The sequence below is a fragment of the Aethalodelphis obliquidens genome, unplaced genomic scaffold (assembly GCF_003676395.1).
Source record: "Aethalodelphis obliquidens isolate GAN/ISIS:26980383/991018 unplaced genomic scaffold, ASM367639v1 scaffold42, whole genome shotgun sequence".
In the NCBI taxonomy this organism is placed as follows: Eukaryota; Metazoa; Chordata; class Mammalia; order Artiodactyla; family Delphinidae; genus Aethalodelphis; species Aethalodelphis obliquidens.
Genome location: NW_020837986.1, coordinates 101167 through 121077, shown reverse-complemented (window position 1 = coordinate 121077; position 19911 = coordinate 101167). Strand labels below are relative to the sequence as shown.

The window sequence follows — 19911 nt, the reverse complement described above, 5'->3', positions numbered from 1 at the left end:
CCTCGGGAGACCCTGAGCTAGAACCTTCCAGATAGGCCACTCCCAGATTCCTGACTCACAGACACTGCGCGGTGATATGCGTTGGTGTTTTAAGTTGCTCAATTTCGGGGTAACTTGTTATGCAGCAATAGATAACTGATACACCAAGGGTCACTGGGAATATTCAGGGATTCCTTGCAACGTACAGGGCTTAGCACAGAGCCTGCCATGGAGTCAACAGCTTATAAAGGCTGTGAATATATCAGTAGTCTGATGAAGCTATGGACCCTTTCTCAAAAGTGTTTTAAAATGTGCAAAATAAAATACACAGATTGCAAAGGAAAACTATTATACGGGTATACACCTGAAATGCTGTTCTACCCACAGACCTCTCGGTGGGAGGATGTGGGTCCCAAGTCAAAAACTCTTGTTGCCTGCTTTGCGTTGTTATTACTGGATCTGTATCCCAGTTTCCTCAGAGATCAGCTGTGTGTCCCTGGCTTCTTTAAACCGAGAGGATTAGAGACAAGAGGCAGCCTCGTCTCTGTCATTACATCACTGTGACCGAGCCGGACCCTCCCACCTTCGTGCCACGCAGCAGCTCTGGAGGCAGCGCCCCGAAGCTTACATGTGCTGAGACGCGTTGGGGAAGAGGCTTGAGTACTGGGGGGCCGAGTCCTCGGGGCCGTGAGGGGCTGCGTGGCTGATGACCATGAGAACGGGCCTGTGCGGGTACATCTTCTTGGATGTACGGAAGAAGCTCACGCTGTCGTTGGTGATCAGGTCTGTCAGGTAGTCCTGGGGGGTGGGGAGAGACAGGAGAAGGTGTGAGGAGCTGGGCATCCGTGCTGAGTGCCTGCCATGTGCCAGGCGCCGTGCCGGGCATCGGGGACACAGCAGTGACCAAAATAGACAATCCCTCGCAGAGCCGACGGTCTAGGGGCAAACAGACAATAAATAAGCAAGTAAAACAGGGAATGTCAAATGATGTTATGCACAACAGAAAAAAAAGCAGAGAAGGGGTTAGGGAGGACGGGAGAGGAATTACAATTTGTCACTCATTCATGATAGATCTTAAAATAATAATAGCTAACACTATTGAGTTCTTATGGCGCTCCAGGAATTGTTCTGTGTTTACATGTATTAGCTTGTTTAATTCTTATATAGCTCTAGAATGTAGGTGTGATGATAAACCCTGTTTTCCAGAACAGGAAATGAAGACCCGGAGAAGTTAAGTGAATTGCCTAATGTCACACAGCTGATAAATGTTGCAGCCAGGCCTCCTGAGTGCTGGTCCCTAAGCCTGACGTCTTTTCAAGGCTCCAGGGATACCATCATGCAGGGTGGATACATCCCTGCAGTCCTGGAGGGTCTGTACTGGGGGCGGGAGCAGACAAACGTATAAACGAAGAGCCAAGGTAGTGACGACGTGTGACAGAAGAAGGAAATTAGACAAAATGTGACAAAGAGTAACTGGGAGCTGGAGTGGGAGGAATACTTTAGCTGGGGCAATCAGCGAGGGCCTCTCTGAGGAGGTGACATTTGAGCTGAGACCTGAGTGATGAGGAACTGGGCATGGGAAGATCTATTGTTATATCATTGGAGTTCACTTTCAGCTGCTTGCTGGAATCCTCAGGGGAGCTTTACTGATGGCTGGGCTCTCCTCCAGAGATTCTGGTTTAATTGGTCTGTGGTTCAGTCTGGGTACTGGACTTTTTAAAAGATCACCAGGAGATTCCAATGTGCAGCCAGGAGTGAGAATCACTGATCTAGAGGAAGTGTTCCAGGCAGAGGGAACAGAAAATGCAAGGCCTCTGAGGCAGGAATGAACTTGCCTTGTGTTTGAGGAATAGAAAGAGGGTGAACAATCATCAGGTACAATGCCGTGACAATCAAAGGAGCAGCACAAACACGGGCATGTAGTAGTGTCTCCAGAAAAGTGAGACCCGCTTAGATACTGGGCAGGAGGAGAGAAGAGTGGGAGGAAAAGTGATGGACAGGAAACAAGGGCTTTAAAAGCTCAGCTAAGAAGCTGAGATTTGCCTAAACTCTTCCTGAATTTGGTAAATCTTTAGCTGCTGATTTCTTTTGAAGGTAATGAGTTCTTAAAAATTTACCTTCTGCTTCTCCAGAAGCAGCTCTGTCCAAAATGATAACTTTCAAAAAGAGATATTATTTTAGAGTAAAGAGAAAGGTGAAGAAGTGGCTACAGCTTCCACCCTGAAGTGAACTGTACCAAATACATACATACTCCAGGTGTACCTGTGCCTCTAGAGGTACATGCCTCCAGGGACATTTGTGCTCTATGCCTGTGTGCACAAGGACAGTCACCGCATCACAGTGACCAGTAATGGGAAGATGATTAATGAACTTGCACTGCTTTCATACTGTGCAGCGCTGTGCAGACATTAAAAAGGCAGTAGGTCTGTAGTTACTGAGGTAGAAAGTTGTCCAAGATACACTGTTAAGGGAAAGAGCAAGCTACAGAGTCAAACTCTGGAAGATTCTATTTTTTTTTTTTTTTTTTGTGGGAGAGAGTAGGAGGCAGGGTAGAGAGGAGAAACCAAACCCCTACCTTCACATGCTTTTGAGCACCAAGGGAAAATCCAGGACAGATACCAAAGTGCTAACTGGGGACCAGGATAAGGGGAGAGAGGGGAGAAAGTCACTTGCTACTTTATATACTTTTCTTTGAATACTTTTCATGAATAATTTTGGGGAGTAAAAAAAGGCTTTATAAGGGGGTCCTGTAGAACCTATTACCTAAAAATAATATTCTATGTGACATAAATCAAAGAGCTGCTGCTATAGCTGTGGAACATGATCTAAAGGTGTTAGAAATATCTTGTAACTAGGAGTGGATCTAAAAATGGAGCAAAACTCTCTTAGGTGAAAAGGAGGGGTTGGGACCCTGGGTGGGGAGGGGCGGGAAGAGAGCTGCTGTTCTTCATAATAAACCCATTTTCACTATTCGCTTTTAGAACCATATATGTGCTTGACTGGCTGTGATTAAACATGTTTTTTTTTAAAGCCACCAATACTATCCGTCACCAGGACAATGCAACGATGGAGCAGTGAAAAAGAATAAACTAGAGGTACACGCATCAACATGGACATATCTCACAGACCTGATATGTAGAGAGCTATGTACGATATGATACTATTGATATAAAGTCTAAAAACACAAAACAATATTTTATATTGTTTGAGATGTCTGCATATGGAATAAAAGAATTAAATGCATGTGTGGGAATAAGCGGCCACCACAGGACCTCCCTGGGAGGGGGCAGGGGACAGGAATAGAGCTGGAAGGGTGATGGAGGGGCTCCAACAGTCTCTGTGACATTGTACATTAGGAAGCGTGTGGGGTGATTACTGTGTCTGCCCCTCAAGGATGGTGTGAGAGGGCTTCAAGTGCCGAGAGATTAAAGCTCGTGACACGGTGCCCTGCACGCAGCCAGCTCTCGGCAGGAGTCAGTGAACATTACGCCGTCTCGGGGGCGGGGCAGATTTTCTGCAAGTCCATGAGTCTCCTATCTTTCCTGGTCCTCCTCAGAGCCACTCCTACGCTAAGCCTTTGCTGGTCCCCTCTGTCTGCATTAGGGCGTCTACAATGACATCTGACACTGGTGCCTGCAGCCCCATCCACCCATGTGGACTGGAGGGGACCACACCATCCTGACTCTGGGGGTGGGCATGAGCCTGGGTTGGGCCAGTGAGAAGCAGCCCTTGGTCCCAGTACGTGAGCTGAGTCCTGGCTCAGAGGGAGGGCCGAGGGGGCCGGGGCCTGGGCCAGGGCGGTGGTGGCACTGTCCAGTGACGGCTGGGAGCGGACCCCACCAGATAGGTCATGTCCACTGACTGGATGTGTGGGGTGCATGGAAGGGGGCAGTCAGGCCCCACCCCCGTCCCTGCTTTCTGGTTTAGGTGAAGGGTGCAGAGACGGGGGTCCAGGAGAATGTTGGGGCGAGGGTGGAAATGCAGAGTTCAGCCTTGAACAGGTTGAGTCTGGGGTGCCTGGGATCAGTCAGAAATTCAGAGTTATTCACAGAAAGGGGGAGACAGGTGGGAGGATGATGAAGGTCAAAAGGTGAACTTTCTAGAAGCTGGAGACTGGCCGATAGACCATGAGGAAGTCACCCCCTGCCTCCCTTTGGCTCTGGGCCAGGCGCACTCCACCTCCCAGGTGAGGCGGGCACACCTGGGTATTCGGGAGCTAGATCTCCCCTCCCCACCTCCGTACTCCTGGCCACACCTGTGCAGGGCGGCGGTGATGCCAGGGTCCTGGGGACTTTGCTTCTGCTCAGAGTTTCGCAACCACAGCTGGCAGCCAGGGACAAGGACAGCGTGCCGGACACCCAGGAGGGCGTATCCCCACCTCGCCCACCATCCCGACCTTCTTCGACAATTTGCTCAGGTAGCCAAGAGGAACCGCAGTGCACCCGAGGAGACTGCTAGCCTGCGGCTCTGGGCTGTCTTCCTCAGGCAGTCATTTACCAGTAGGATTTCTCGGGAAGGAAGAGGGGGGCGCTGCTGGGGACTGGGGACCCCAGTGACAGGGGGGCTTGCGAGTCTCCCTGCCTCTTTCCCAGGCTTGGCCTTTGCCACTGTTTCTGTTGCGGAAGCTATGATATCTGAGCTCACTTAGATGTTGGGTGCCTATTCCTGGGGTGCTGGGCTCCCTGTTAAGGGTGTGTGTGTGGCCGCGGGTCCCTGTCCCCAGGGTACAGTCCCGTGTAGGGCGCGGAAAAGCTGTGCTGTTAAGAGAGGGGAGAAGGAAGCAGGGGGGTTGGGGAGGGGTGGAGGCGGGGGGGCAGAGACTGTAAGGACAAGAGGGGGCGTGGCTGACAGGAAGCCCCTCTTTCTGTCTGGGTCCGGGTGTGGGGAGAAACGTGTCTTCCGTGGGTGCTGGTGGGAGTTGCTCACACTTTGCCCCGTGGAAGCCCGAGTTTCTGCCTCTTGTTTGAACTTGGGTGCGATAAGCCAGTTCACCCCATATGTCACAGGACATCTACCCAGATCAGAGTCCCCTGGCTCCCAGGACTCAATTTTCTGCTTGGGAAGCCCCACCCGAGCGCCACTGGGTGGCTTTAGGGCTGTGCCGGGAAACCTGTAGTTTACTCTCAGACAGCTGGTGGAAGGCTGGGTGGGGGTGGGGGGGCGCAAGGAGGGGAGGTTGTCTCGGCCTCAGGTGGCAGCTCCCAAGCCCACCTCTTCGTATTTTCTTCACTTGGCAAGTCAACCTTGCGTGACAGAGGGTCTCCTTTCCTGAGCCCTTGGCTTCCCTGGGTAGCAGGTTTGTCCAACTTTCATTCCCGATCATGATGCTGATCCCTCACCTTCGGAAGCTTCTACAGCAGTTTGTGTTTAAAAGAGATTCACGTCTCTAAGGAGCAATCATTTTACAAAGGGTGAGGGCTCTGGAGTCAGAAACACTGGGTTCAAGTTCCAGCTTTATCACCTGCTAGCTGTGAGCAAACAATGCCTTTCTGCACCTCAGTTTCTGCATCTCGAAAATGGGCCCAATAACAGTCCCTTGTTCAGATGGCGACAAGAGCACTTGACATGGACTTGCTAAGTGAATAAAGCACTTAACGTGGAGGCTGGTACGGAGGGAACCCACGATGGACACTGGCTCTTACTGTTATCAGGTATTTGCTCGACTGACCTTCATAGCAACATTGCGAAGTGGACACCATGCCCATTTTACAGATAGGGAGACCGAGGCCACAAAACTAATAAGCAATTTATTCAGAGCTAGAGCTCAGGCCTTTGTGTTTTTTCTCTGGTTTCTCTCTTTTTTTCCCCCCCACAAACAAAAAGATTAATGGGAGGAGTAGATGGTGGTTTACAGCAGGTCTCAACAAACCTTTTCTGTAAAAGGCCAGATGATAGATATTTGAGACTTTGCAGGCCAGAAGTCTTAGTTACAATCACTCATTACTGCCATTAAAGCTCAAAAGCAGCAACTGCATAAATGAATGGGCGCGTCTGGCTGCAGTAAAACTTTATCCACGCACACTAAAATTTGAATTTCATGTAATTTTCACATGTCATGAAAATCGCTGTTCTTTTGATTTTTTTCAGCTGCGTAGAAATGTAAAAACCATTCTAAGCTCAAGAGTTGTAGCAAAACAGTTGGCAGGCTGGCCCATGGGCTGTAGTTTAGAGAATGGATTTTGAAGCCAGATGGCCTGGGTTCGAATCCTGAACGAACCCCTTACTAGCTGTGTGGCCTGGTTACTTAGCCTCTCTGGGCCTCAGTTTCCTCCTCTGGTGATTGGAAATAGTAACAGCAGACACCTCATAGGCTCTGGTGAGAAATGCATGGGTTAATTCATGTACAACGATTCCAGCGGTATCTGGTGCGTGATACCCTCTAAAAGAGTGTTAGCCATCAGTCCTCAGGAATCACAACGCCTGCATTTTTCTTGTGAAAATTGAAACAGTACAAACAAAGCTGAAGTTCCCTTTGATTTCCTCTCATCCCCACTCCCAATCTTGGCCTCTTTTGTCCTCTACTGAGAAAGAAGTGTCTCTCCAGATGTGTTATTACATATGCTAGAGTATATCGCTTTATGCATCTTTTTACATCAATCCTATCACACCGTGTACATTCATTCATTCATCCAACACACAGCAGTGAACGAGATTAACGCACATTCCCGTCTTCATGAGCCTTGTATTCGAATGAGAGCACGATGAACGCATGAATCCATGATATATATATAGGTCTGGCGCATCAGTGGTGATGGGGGGGTCGGGGGGGGGTTACCCTGCATACAGGGTGGTCTAGGAGGGTAACATCTGACCAGGGACCTGAAGGAGTCCTGAAACTTGCTTTTCCCACTCAGCCTTATGTCCTAAGCTTTTCTGATGGCTTTAGGCACAGATCCCCCTTGTCTTTTTCCAGACTTCTCCACGGTCATTCAGTCGCTTCCCGCATTACTGGGCTTTCTTGGTTGATTTCTTTCCATGACAAAGTGGCAGCCAACAGCTTGGCTATACCCGCTCTGCACACAAGGAAGGCTTCTCCAGAACAGACAGAGAGAGAAGTGCACATGCTGGGCTGAGGGGGGGTGCACTCAGGTTCCTGGGGACCGCCGTTTCTGCAGAGCGCTCCCCCGCCCCGACTCACCTGGACCCTCCTCCATCTCCCGACCTGGTCACGCCTATCTCCCTTCCGCTGCCTTCTCCAGCCCTCTTCGACCATCAGTGCTGGCTCTACATCATTCTTTTCTCATCATCACTGCCTCTCTTTCCACTCTGCCATGAGGACCCCTTTGGTGGCATCTGCCCACCTTTGGGATTAGCGATGTGGGACAGAGTCCTCAGAGGGCCTTTTGAGGGGCTCTTGGGAAGGGCTGCCACTTCCTCCTTACTTGGGCTTCCCGCCGAGGCCCCCCAGGTCAGTGTCAGCATGATGTTCTGACCTGACGGAGGCACTGGGCCTCCCAGAGTGTGGGGCTCCCGCCCCGCAGCTCTGCCTCAGCTGGAAACTCCAAGCTCACTCCTGTTCCCTCCCGGTGCTCTGGCTTCCGCTGCCCGCCGCTACCCTTGGGAGTTGAACTCTGGACCTGAGCCAGCTCTGACCCCACAGGGCCTCCCCTCCCTCCGTTTCCAGGCCTCTGGTAACTGGGGCTCCAGGAATTCTCCCACCTTTGGCACACGGGCTCCTCTCATTCACAGACCGAGATGTATGGATGGTAGGAAATGGGGTGACAAAGCGGCCACCGCATGTCCCATCCTCAGCGCCAAGGGGATGGAGTATCCCTGGATGACTTCATTATCGGGCTGTGCTGAGGCCAGGCGTGGACATGGTGAGGAATTTTAAAAAGGAGGGAGTGGATTTTTCTGGGTGTTTGGAGAATCTGCCTGCACTGAGGCTGGGAGGAGAGAAAAGGTATGTTCTGCACTGAGAGACTGTGCTTTGTACTGCCAAGGAGTCCAGCAGAGTTGCTAAATCCCCCCCAACCAGGACTCTGGAATCAATTCATTCGGGAGTTCCTGAAGGCAGGCCTACTATGTGCAGAGGGAGACAGAGGGTCAGGGAGAGGGCACTGCCCAGGTGATGTCACGTGTGGTGCCTGCCACCTGGGGCCCGGACTGATCAGACTTACACTCAGGAAGGGGACACGTGGGCGGTGATTACCTGTCAAAGGTGGGAGGGCTCCCCAGATGTGCTGGTGTTCCCAGAAGGGGAGTGGGATTGGGTGTGTTTTGGCTGTTGAGCATGTAGTCAGCCTCCTTCCAGTGGAAACTCTCCATTTTTATTTGGGGCTCTATTCTCAGCTGATGTTCCAGGGTTGAGCTCAGTGGTAGGGCTCCCGCTACACCCTCCTCTGGGTCAGGAGTGCAGCGTGTGATTTACAGCCCATCAGAACACTGCGTTCCCCTGGCCACACTGGTTGGTTCAGGGACAGACATGTGACTGATCCAGAGCCCATGAAACTAGCTAGGAATCCTGGGAAGGAGACACCCATGCTTGCAGCTGGGCAGGAAGCTGAGAGGATGCAAGGATGGCCATATTGGTACCAGGAGAAGAGAGACAGACATACAGTCTGTGGATGAGGTCGAAGAGAAGAAAACAGAATATAAAGGAGTGAGAAACCACTGCCTAATCCAGCCATGTGTGATGCCATTACTGCTGGATCAGTTATTAAAAAGGCTAATATGTTTCCTCTTCAATTAAGCCATTTTGATTTGAGTTTTTGTTCATTTCTGCTCACAAACAACTGAAAGAGGCCAGTCTGATTCAAAAAAGGATAACTCGGGCTTCCCTGGTGGCGCAGTGGTTGAGAGTCCGCCTGCCGATGCAGGGGACGCGGGTTCGTGCCCCGGTCCGGGAAGATCCCACATGCCGCGGAGCGGCTGGGCCCGTGAGCCATGGCCGCTGAGCCTGCGCGTCCAGAGCCTGTGCTCCGCAACGGGAGAGGCCGCAACAGTGAGAGGCCCGCATACCAAAAAAAAAAAAAAAAAAAAAAGGATAACTCCTATAGTTTAGAGTAATCCAGAAACGCTTCATTGAAGAGAAGACAGACAAAACTTGGATAAACTCAGGACAGGGAAGCACTAGTGAAGGTTTTGAGATGGTTGTAACAACTGACAAGGCTGGTCTGGTTGAAATGGCTCATACTGGGGATGACAAAATAGGAGATTGGGCTGATGTGCGTGTGTGCGTGCGTGTGTGTGCACTTCTACACTGTGTGTGGTGTTGACTCTAATACAGGTGCCATCACTTCACAGTTCATAACACACCTCCACCTCTAGACCACAAACTCCATGAGGACGGTACCTGGGTCTGTTTTTGTTCACCCTTGGATACCCAGCACCTGGCACATAGTAGGCTCTTAATAAATACTTGTTGAGGGAATAAATGACTAATGTAATCAACTCCCACTAGTCCACTCACTTGATATGGTTGTTGTGAAGATTAGATATATTGTATATAAAACACCCAGCATAGTGCCTGGACCGTAGTAGGTGCTCAGTAAATAGGAATGTGCATTATTAAGATGCTAGGATGTGCCCATTTTCCAGATTTGGGAATTGAGGCTCTTAGGAATGGGTAACATATCCAACAGCACACAATATGTTCAGAGTCGGGCTTTGAACCCCCAGTCCACTGCACAGCCCCTGGAGGGCAACGGGCAGCAGAACAATACAATGGGCTGCAAATCCATGGGTCAGGTCTGGGCCTCAGGTGACCTTGATTCATGCAGTATTTTAGAAATGTCTGAATTAGCTGCCAATCCTTAAAAATCAGACGTCACAGGAAAAAAATATACAAATTTGTGGCTTCTGTTGAAAAATCAGAAAACCTGGCCGTCTCGGGCCCACAATGCTACGTGGGACAGAGAGTCCTGATCCGAGAGTTTGCTGCACCGTCTTAGACAGCTGAGTCCTCCACAGGCCCCACCGCTCCACGCTGCCTCACCTGCTCCCAGCCTGCTCTCCTGTTTGCGTGACGGCCTGTCCCCTGGTGACTTCTGCCTAGGAGCCTTGTGTGGCGTTTTAGAGACAACGAGAGGAAGGCCCCAAGGAATCGTCATCAGAGAACCCTGGTTACGACAGTAAGTCAGGCCCAGGGCTAGTGGCAGTGGGAATGGGGAAGAGAAAGAGGTGGATTTGACAGACTGGAGAAATAATGTATCTGCTGCGTGGGATGCCGGAGCCGATTCTGAAGATTTAGTTGGGGCAGGAATATCTGTGAGTCTCCAGATATATATTTTTTAATGGTAAGTTTGGATGAACCGTCAGTGTTAGCCTCTCCCTCCTTACCACCATCATCATCATTATCTAAGCCGGGGGTCAGGAGACTACCACCCACTGGCCAGGTCAGGCCCCCTGCCTGTTTTTGTAAATAAAGTTTTACTGAAACACAGCCATGCTTATCGGTTTACATATCATCTATGGCTGTTTTTGCACCGCAAGGCAAGACCCGAGCAGTTGCAATAGAGACTATGGCTTGTAAACTCTAAAATATTTAGTAATTGGCCCTTTACAGAGCAAGTTTGGTGTCCTGACCTGGACTAATATGTTCTGAATATTTACTATATATGCAGTGGTCTCCTCTCATGCTCTACATGTATGAACTTATGTGATCCTCAAAAAATCTGTGGAAAAACCACAATGAAATACCACTATGCCCCCAGCCAAATGGCTATAATAAAAAAGACAATACCTGTGTTCAGGAATGTGAAGCAACTGGAACGCTTAAACATTTCTGGCTGGGAAGTGTAAACTGGTTCAACCATGTCACATATCCTATATCCCAGCAATTCTACTCCCAGGTGGATAAGCCAAAGAAATGGGTTCATATGTCCACCAAAAGCCACGTGTAAGGATGCTCACGGCAGCTTAGTTCATAACAGACCCAACCAGAGGCAACCAAAATATCCATCGGTCGTTGAATAGATGAATATCTGTCATCTGTTTATACGACGGAATACTACATAGCAATGAAAAGGACACGTGGCTGACATACACAGCCATGTGGATGAATCTCACAGACGTGATGTTGAGTGAAAAAAGCCAGATAGAGAGAGCACATATGATATGATTCCATTTCTGTGAAGTTCTTGAACAGGCAAAACCAATCCACGGTGATAAAAGTCAAAATAGAGGTGGTGGCGGTTTTGGCTGGAAAGGCGTATGAGGGAACCTGCTGGGGGTTGGAAATGCTCTACAGCTTGACCTGGGCGGCACTTACACAGATGCACAGATGTGTGAAAATTCCCTGAAAATTCACTTAGGATCTATGCTCCTTACCTTATCTCAGTTCAACAAATCAGAACTAGAAAAAGTATGTCCTAGGGAACAAACAGATTAAGGTATAATCACACAATGGAAGGCTATACAACAAGAATGAAGGACCTACACTCACACGTAACAACACGGGAATTTCAAGAGTGTTAAGCAACAAAAGCTGGATACAGAATTAGTCTACAATGCTGGAAGTCTGAGTAATGGGTGTCCTTTTGGGAGGGGTGGTTGCTGGGAGTTACATGAGGGGAACTTCGTGACCTACGTGAGCGCTGGTTACATGTGTCTGCTCAGTTTTTGAAAATTCATTGAACCGTACACTCTATATGCACACTTTCTGTAAGAAAGTTCTGCTTTGGCAAAATGTTATAAAATAGTACCCTCATATCACCTGGCACACACCACACACACACACACACACACACACACCACACACACACACACACAATGGAACATCATTCCATCCCGAGAAAGAAGGAAATCTTGCCATTTGCATCAACAGGGACATACTTTGAGGACATTATGCTAAGTGACGTAAGTCAGAGAAAGACAAATACTGTGTGATATCACTTGTATATGGAATTCAAAAGAGCTGAACTCATAAAAACAGAAAGTAGAATGGGTGTTACCAGGGGCGGGGGGTGGGAGAAGTGGGGAGATGTTGTTTAAAGGGACAAACTTACAACTAGTAAATAAGTGAGTCCTGGAGATCTAATGCACAGCACAGTGATTCTAGGCAACAGTACTGTATTATAGACATCAGACTTGCTAAGAGAGACTAGGTCTTAGTTATTCTCACCACAGAAAGGAAAAGATTATGCAACGTGATAAAGGTTTAGCTAACATGACAATGGCAATCACACTGCGCTATACACATGTATCGAATAAGCATGTTGTACGTGTTAAACTTACACAATGTTGTATGTCAAATATATCTCAACTGAAAAAACCCAACACTCTTACATTGCCATTTGCAGCAACAGAGATAAACCTAGCATTACACTTAGCGAAGTCAGTCAGAGAGAGACAGATATGTGATATCACTTATATGTGGAATCTAAAATAAAACAAATGAATCTAATACAAAACAGAAACAGACTCACAGACACAGAAAAACAAACTTATGTTTACCCAAGGGGAAAGGGATGGGGGGATGGGGGGAGAGATAAATGAGGAGCACAGGATCAACAAACACTACACATGAAACACATAAGCAACAAGGATTTACTGCATGGCACAGGGAATTATATTCAATATCTTGAAATAACCTATAATGGAAAGTAATCTGGAAAAATATAACTGAATCACTTTGCTATACCCCTGAAACTAACACAATATTGTAAATCAACTATACTTCAATTTCAAAAAATGAAAAATAAAATAATACTCTTAGAAACAGAGACTATCATTTGAGAAATGAGAAAACTGAAGCAGAGGATGTAAGTAAGCTGCTCAAGGTCACACATGTAATAAGTGTCGCCGCCTGAGCCCAGGTAGTCGGGCTCCCGTGTCGTGATCGCCAGGGCCGAGCCCCACCGCCTCTCCCAGCCAGGAAGGGGGACTCACCTTGGAGTAGTCAAAGCCGTGCTTCTCCTTCACTCCGTTCCGACACAGTGTGTAGTTATAAAAGCGGGAGTTTTTAAGGAGGCCGACCCACTCCTTCCAGCCAGGCGGTACGTAGGAGCCGTTGTATTCATTAAGGTACTTCCCAAAGAAAGCTGGAGGGGAGAAGGACCAGGAGGCCACGTGAGCACACAGAGAGCAAAAGCCATCTCTGTCCGTCAGCCGACAGCCATTTCTAAACCATGGCAGGCCCAGAGCCTGGCGACAGCACTGCCCTCTGAGCCACGGAGCCCTTTGGCAGGCAAGTGCAGCCTATGACCCCCTTCTCAAATGTTCTCACGTGCAGAAAATAAAACATAGAAGATTACAGAGAAAATCAATTATTTTGAAATACAGTTATCAAAATATTAGGAGAATTTGCCATATAGTAACGTGTCCTTAAAAAAAATGAAGATTAAACGCAAGACCTTGCAAGGAATGATCATTTCAAAGTAGTGATGAGTGAGAATATTTGATTTCGCGACACCTACAGCAACTGCAACGGAATACTGAAACACCAGCGATTTCTACGATGACAACGGTATAGATTCTGCCGATGCACCGTGGTTAGGGGCTTACATTCAGGACTGAAGCAAATGTCAAGTGTCAGTCGTAGGTCAGTGAAAACCAGAGCATCATTTTTTCCCACTCAAGTTTAGGGACCCCCTTGGATTCTATCTACTACATGGCGTCTAGAAGGGCTAACGTTTAAAAAAATGGACCGAGACCGATTGTAGGTGGGGGCATGGGGCATCTGGAGCTCTCACACGCTGCCGGTGGACGTGCAGACCGATCCAGGCGCGGTGGAAAACTGCTCAGCAGCGTCTGCTAAACTTGACCATAGTCACGCCTTCTGACCCAGCGATTTGCATCCTGGGTATTCACTCAGAAGAAATGCATTCCTAGGTTCGCCAAAAGTCACAGGCAGGACAGGCTCACAGCGGCACTACTGACAATAGCAAATAACTAGAAACAAAACAGATGTCCATCCACACAAGAATGGAGAAATACACCGCATGTTTGTATATCCGAACATGACATAGAAATAAGGACTAGTGTCCTTTCCTAACTAGTGTCCTTTCACTAACACGAACACATCACAACAACCAAACAGTGTCAAGAGAAATAAAGCAGATATAAAAGTATGATCCCATTTACATGAAGTTCAAAGACAGCCAAAAGGAATCTATGGTTTTGAGAAGAAAAGCCGTGGCTATTGCTGGACGTGGGGCGAGGGGAATGGAGGGGGTGCGGGACTTCTCGGGTGATGATGGTTTTGTTCTATTTCTTGCTGGAACACGGGTGGTTCAGTTGGTGAAACTCCACGGAGCTGGGCATTTAGAGCGGCTAAAGTGCACGTCTCTGCAGGCGTGCTTCACACCACCAGCAAAGCTTACTTAAAAAAAGAATCACCCTAATTCATCGGGACGGGGATACACCCCCGAACTTTCTGTGGGTGGTGAGGTAACACAGATCTTTGCGATACTTTTTTGTTCTTTTTTTTTCTCCTCAGTGAGCAAGTGTGATTTTTAATAATTATAACCTATAAAGCCGTTTTTTAGCAATGGAAAAATCTGTGAGAGTTTTTCTAGAGACAGAGGCGCTAGGCCAGCCCTCTCTTCCAGATGAGGGCACTGGGGCTCCGAGACACTCAGAGAACCACTGCCGAGAGAGCGGCGCTATGGAAGGGATTGGAAGAGATGCTGCAAGCAGAGGGCTCAGCACCACTCCTGGCAACAAGCGAGGGTCTAGTAGGTGCCAATTCAGAGCCCAAGATGAGAAGAGACAGACGGGGAGGCGAACATGCATAGAGGAAGGAGGAGTGGGCCAGGGTTGCTACGATGCCAGCAGAGGTGAGATGGGCCCTTCCACTTAGAACCTTCTAGAAAGCATGAAGGGCTGCTTGAGACCTGTTGGTCCAGAGAAGAGAGGCTTGGGCCAGGAGAGGCTGCCATGGAGCCGGAGCCCTCTATGGGGTTTTCCTGGACACCTGGCAGATGGCTGGCACTGCCCAGGGGTAGGAAGATCCCTCAGCCCCCAAGCAGCCGGATTCCAGAATCCCCCAGGCTCTAGGCAAACGCAAGCATTTCCATGAAGTCCTCCCCTGGCACAAAGGACCAGGAAGTGAGTGCTCATGACGGAGGAGCGGATGAACTGCTTCCTAGAAGGATGTGGGCATGAGGAGGAGGTGAAAATAGGAAGGGAAGACCCCCAGCAGCCTCGGGGGAAGGCCCAGGGTGCAGCCTCCCTTCACGTGGTAGAACAGTGCAAAAATAAACGGAAAGGAGCCCTGGGCAGCAGGGGAGCTGGGAAACCGGCTGCCCTGGCTGAGTCCTGGGTAATATCCAATATGCACAGAGTGAAACGTAACCAGGTGAGGGGTGCCCAATTCAACAGCACCTGCATGTCCCGGCTGGGGCATCAAGGATGGAGATGCCGGCTGGAGGTAAGAGGCAGCATAAAAGCATCAGGTGAGCCCAAGGCTTGAGCCTCCTTCTCTAGAATGTGGCACAGACACTTGCTCCGTCCGCCCCCGGAAAGCAGTGGCTCTCAGCCAGGGGCAGTTTTGCCCCTTAGACACTTGGCAGTGTCTGCAGACATTTTAGGTTTGTCACAACTTGGGGAAGAGGATGCATCTAGCGGGCAGAGGCCCGGGAGAATGCTAAGCATTCGACAGAGCTCAGGACAGCCTCCATTACAGAGAATCATCCGGCACAAAATGCCAATACCCTGGAGTTGAGAAAAACCCTGATTTAAGTAACTCCACCTGGCCCTCAGCACCTCCTTCCCATCAGTAAAAGAACCACACTGTGAGAGCTGAGAAGACCCCTGGAGACCAAGCACAGCCCAGGAAACAAGATCTACCAAACCTCAATAACCTTACTCCCCACTCCCGATGCTTCTTTCCATAGGTAGGGAGATCTACTCTGATAACACGCCTAGCCTCTTCCTTTCTCTCCTATTCTGCCTTGGGGAAGACTGACACAGCAGGGCCAGCAAACCTTTCCTGTAAATGCCCAGAGAGTAAATATTTTAGGCTTCAAAGGCCAGACAGCCTCTATTGCAACTATTCAACTCTGCTGTTGCGGGAAACAGTCACAGACAAATGGGTGTGGCTGTGTTTCAATAAAACTTTATTTATAAAGGCAGATGGAGGGCCGGATCTGGCTTGTGGGTTGCAGTTTGCTGACCCTTAGCATATGTGTCTGGTGAGTTTGGTGGGACAGATTGGACACACGTAACCCAATCCTTCCGTTGCCTTCCTGTGGGGAGTGATCTACCCCCAGGCACTGCTAGTTCAAGGGGGCCTGGCTCAGTGAGAAGTCTGTCTGACTCTGGAGTTTAGCATCAGGAAGCCCAAATGCCCTCAGAAGGAAGCCAGATCCTCCAACTTGGACTTCATCAGATTCCTCAAAGTACTATTTTGGCTTCCATCTGCTGACTCCTTAATTTTATTTCTCATTTGGTTCAAAACTTCAACAAGGAAGAAGGTGATCTTAATAAGCATCCCCTCAAAGCTCTCCAACACTTTCTCATGATAAATAATATTGGTGGTGGTGTAAACGTTTTCTTTTCAAACAACTGAAGTAAAAAGAGTAAAACAATCGAGAGACAAATATTAAGTAAATAATAGAATCAGTGTCCCAGGCACGTAAAGATCAATATATCCATTTAACAGCTATTTATTAAACACCTAAGGTATGCCAGGAGCTGTTCTAGTCACTGGAAACACAGCAGTAAAGAAGACCCTCAGGATCCCTGACTTCACGGGACTCACTTTCTAGGGAGGAGGACTGTGACACATAAAGATGGTGGTGATCGTGACAACACGATGAAGAAAATAAAGGATGATGATGCAACAAAGTGGCCAGAGATGGACCACGGGAGGTACCACTGGGCTGGGTAGTCAGGGTTGAGGAATGATGAGAATGAGTCAGAGGGAATATGGGAATATAAGGAAAACTTCTCCAGGCCGAAAGAACAGCAAGTGCAAAGGTCCTGAGGCAGGAACAAGCTTGGGGGCACACATCCCCTGAAATATTACATGCCAGATTTTTCATTTCGTGTGCATTTTCCTGGAAACACAGCTTCTGACACATTTTGAAGGGAAGACAGGACCACAAGTCATTTCAGAAGCACGGAACTTCACTCTCTTGGTTTGCAGAAGAGTGAACGAAAGCCCAGAGAAGGAGGCTCACTGAATCCCCCACTGGGGGAACAAGGTTCCCTCCCAGGTCTCTCCAGTCCCCAGCTCATGATCCTACTGGTTTGTTCCTGAAGATATAGGCTAAGATCTTTCTGATGAATGTGCAACTTGAAATGCTAAAGGCCTAAATTCTTGGCCCTGCTGGTGGGATAGATATTGCTTGGGGGTGGGAGGTGGGGTGACTTTTTGGAAGCCCACCCCTGCCTATTATTTTCCAATGCCACGGGTGTCAACACATCCGGAGCTGCTTCCTCTGTTAGAATCTTCTCTTTCACATCTCCCTCCTCTTTCTAACCCCCAATCCTTCAAAACTCCGGAGTTTATTATTCAGCCTCCACAAGGCCCTAGAAAACAGGGCTGCAGTCAAAGGCTTTCAGGGCCAAATTAGATTTTGCTCTCATTTGATTAGATTTCACCAAGGCAGTTTTTAAAATGGTTACTCCGGTACCAGTTGAGGTGTGAGAAGCAAATTAGCATGGCCCCCTGGGGCACTGGGACTGGGAGATACAGGCAGGAGAATGAGCTGGAATTAAAATCAAGATTAAAAATACAGCCCATGTCATGGTTGGAGACTGCAGTCGCTGAGCCTTCGCTGCTGGGATGGTATAAAGGAAGAGCAAACTGGGGGCTGCTGCGGGGGTGTAACAACTTGGCAGGCAGATTAAGAGGAATTAAATGCCAGGCCAGGAAACACCACTGACAATGTGCTGGCTGATGGCTGCCCCTAGGATGCAGGGCTGGCATCAACGGAAGGGACAGAGCACTTACTGGCTCCTGTGTACCAGGCACTGGGTAGAAATTTACACCTGGCAACAGAGACTTTTGTTTTGCCTGCCTCGTCCTGACTACGATTCTTTGGGTACCACTGCTTCCTTCTGTAAGTATGCATGGCTGCTCTTAACTCCTGACTCCAGGGCTGCATGCATAATCTCAGCCCGACCAATCAGAGCTCTACATTCCTCTGGCTCCTGCCATTGGTTCAGGGATAGGCATGTGACCCAAGCTGGGCCAATGAGAGTCAGCCCTGGGATTTTAGGGAGCTACTGGGAAGAAGTTTTTCTTTCATGGGGCTTGAAGCTGGTGGGATATAAGCTTGAAACGGCTGGCAGCCATCTTGCCACCAAGAAGGGGAGAGTCTGTTTGAAGGTGAAGCAACATGGAAGAAAGCAGCAGAGGTGAGTGATGGAGACATGGAGAGAGAGAGAGAGAGGTGGAAAGAGAGAGAAATATGCTGGTGTGAGTTCCTGTGTCCACTCTTACCTGAAGCCACCTTTAATGCTAGCATTTTCAGTTACAGTGTTTCCCAATTTTAGGGGACATTGGACAATGGGGACATTTTTAGTTGTCACAACCAGCATCAAGTGGGTGGAAGCAAGGGATGCTGGTAAGCATCCTATAATGCACAGGATGGCTCCCGAGGAAAAAGAATTATCTGGTCCAAGATGTCAGCAGTGCCAAGGGTGAAAAACCCTGAGTTAGGTAAACCAATAAATCCCACCACTCCACTTATGTTGTTGTTTTGTTTGCTTAATTCAGTTTGGGTTGAGGTCTTTCACCTGCAATTAAAAGACCCAAGGAGAAGACAGTGAGGTGCTCAGTGTAGAGCAGGGTTTTGGCAAACCAGATGTGGCCCGCCACCTGTTTTTTTTAAACAGTTTCACTGGAACACAGCCACACCCACCTGTTTACGCGCCTTCATGCCTGCTTGCCCACTGCAATGGCAGAGCTGGGCAGCTGCAACAGAGACCATGTGGCTGCAAGTCCCAAATATTTACAATCTGGCCCTTTGCAGGAAAAGTTTTCTCACCCTGGGTGCAGAGCAAAATTCCCTGCATGGGGTGAAGGGTCCCTCTGGGATCTGAAACACGGCTGTGGTGACCTGGAGTGGTGATGCCAGTGCAGCAGAAGTAGACTCTGAACTGGGCCAGGGTGGTGTGGGCTCCAGAGTGCAAAGGAGTGACACAAGGGGGATGGCCACGGCAACAGAACAGGAGCCGCCAGTTACGGGCTGTCCTCGCCCCTGCACGGTCCCGATATGCACAAATGTCAGTTTCCACACTTTGGTTAAATGACACCAGTCTCCCACGGCACGGTTCAAATTTAGCTACGGCAGCATACTAACTGTAATTGCATGGAGTACAAATTTCACTACTAGCTCCTCTGTCCACACATCACTGTGTCAATAACAGATGCCCATACGATCAGCCACATCTCCTCTTGCGAGGTCCATCAGTGACTGGTTACCGTCCACCTGTTATTCAGTTCACGTGCAGACAGCAACACAAGTAGTTGTGTTGCCTCCCTGTCTCCCAGGGATACACCTACAAGACATTTTACAAAAGTGAATTCTCAAAAGGAGACAGCTGGCCACCAGAGGCGAAAGTGCAGCAAAGAAATGAAAAGTTTGAACGCTGAAATTGAAACCTGAGTTGAATGTCAATGGAGTCATAGAGGAGGTGGAGCTGACCATGGGAATGTTGACACTCACTGTTGGGGAAACTCTAGACAAGTGGCTGAACGAACTTAGCCAAAGGTGAACTTAATCATCGATGTAAGTGAGGAAAAGTGGTTGTGATGACAAGGAGGAAGATATCCCAGGGGAAGGGATGTTAAAGGGATTCTTGGAGATATTGCACAACACTGAAAGCTGTGTGACCTTGAGTAAGTTGTTTAATCTCTCCATGCCTCAGTTTCTCCATTTATAAAATGGGGATAACAACAGTACCTACCTCCTGGGGTGGTCGTGAGAACTAATATATGCACATTGCTTAGAAATGGCACATGACAAGTGCCCACTAAGTGTTATAGTTTCATTAGCACCAACGCATCCCCCTTTTTGGCCAACTTCTTCCTCCGTT

General features: G+C 48.8%; 1 protein-coding gene across 10 annotated transcripts in view; it reads right to left on the bottom strand.

Annotated features, from left to right (window-relative positions):
* SULF2 (sulfatase 2) overlaps positions 1–19911 on the bottom strand; it is a 140262-nt gene that overhangs the window by 36341 nt on the left and 84010 nt on the right. For 9 of the 10 annotated variants that reach the window (XM_027078103.1, XM_027078100.1, XM_027078102.1 and 6 more), the window contains 2 exons: positions 12811–12962; positions 608–777 (listed from right to left, as the gene is read on the bottom strand). In XM_027078103.1, coding sequence (XP_026933904.1) covers positions 608–777; positions 12811–12962 — 322 coding nt within the window. The remainder of the gene's footprint in view (positions 1–607; positions 778–12810; positions 12963–19911) is intronic. The other variant, XM_027078108.1, reaches the window with a different exon arrangement.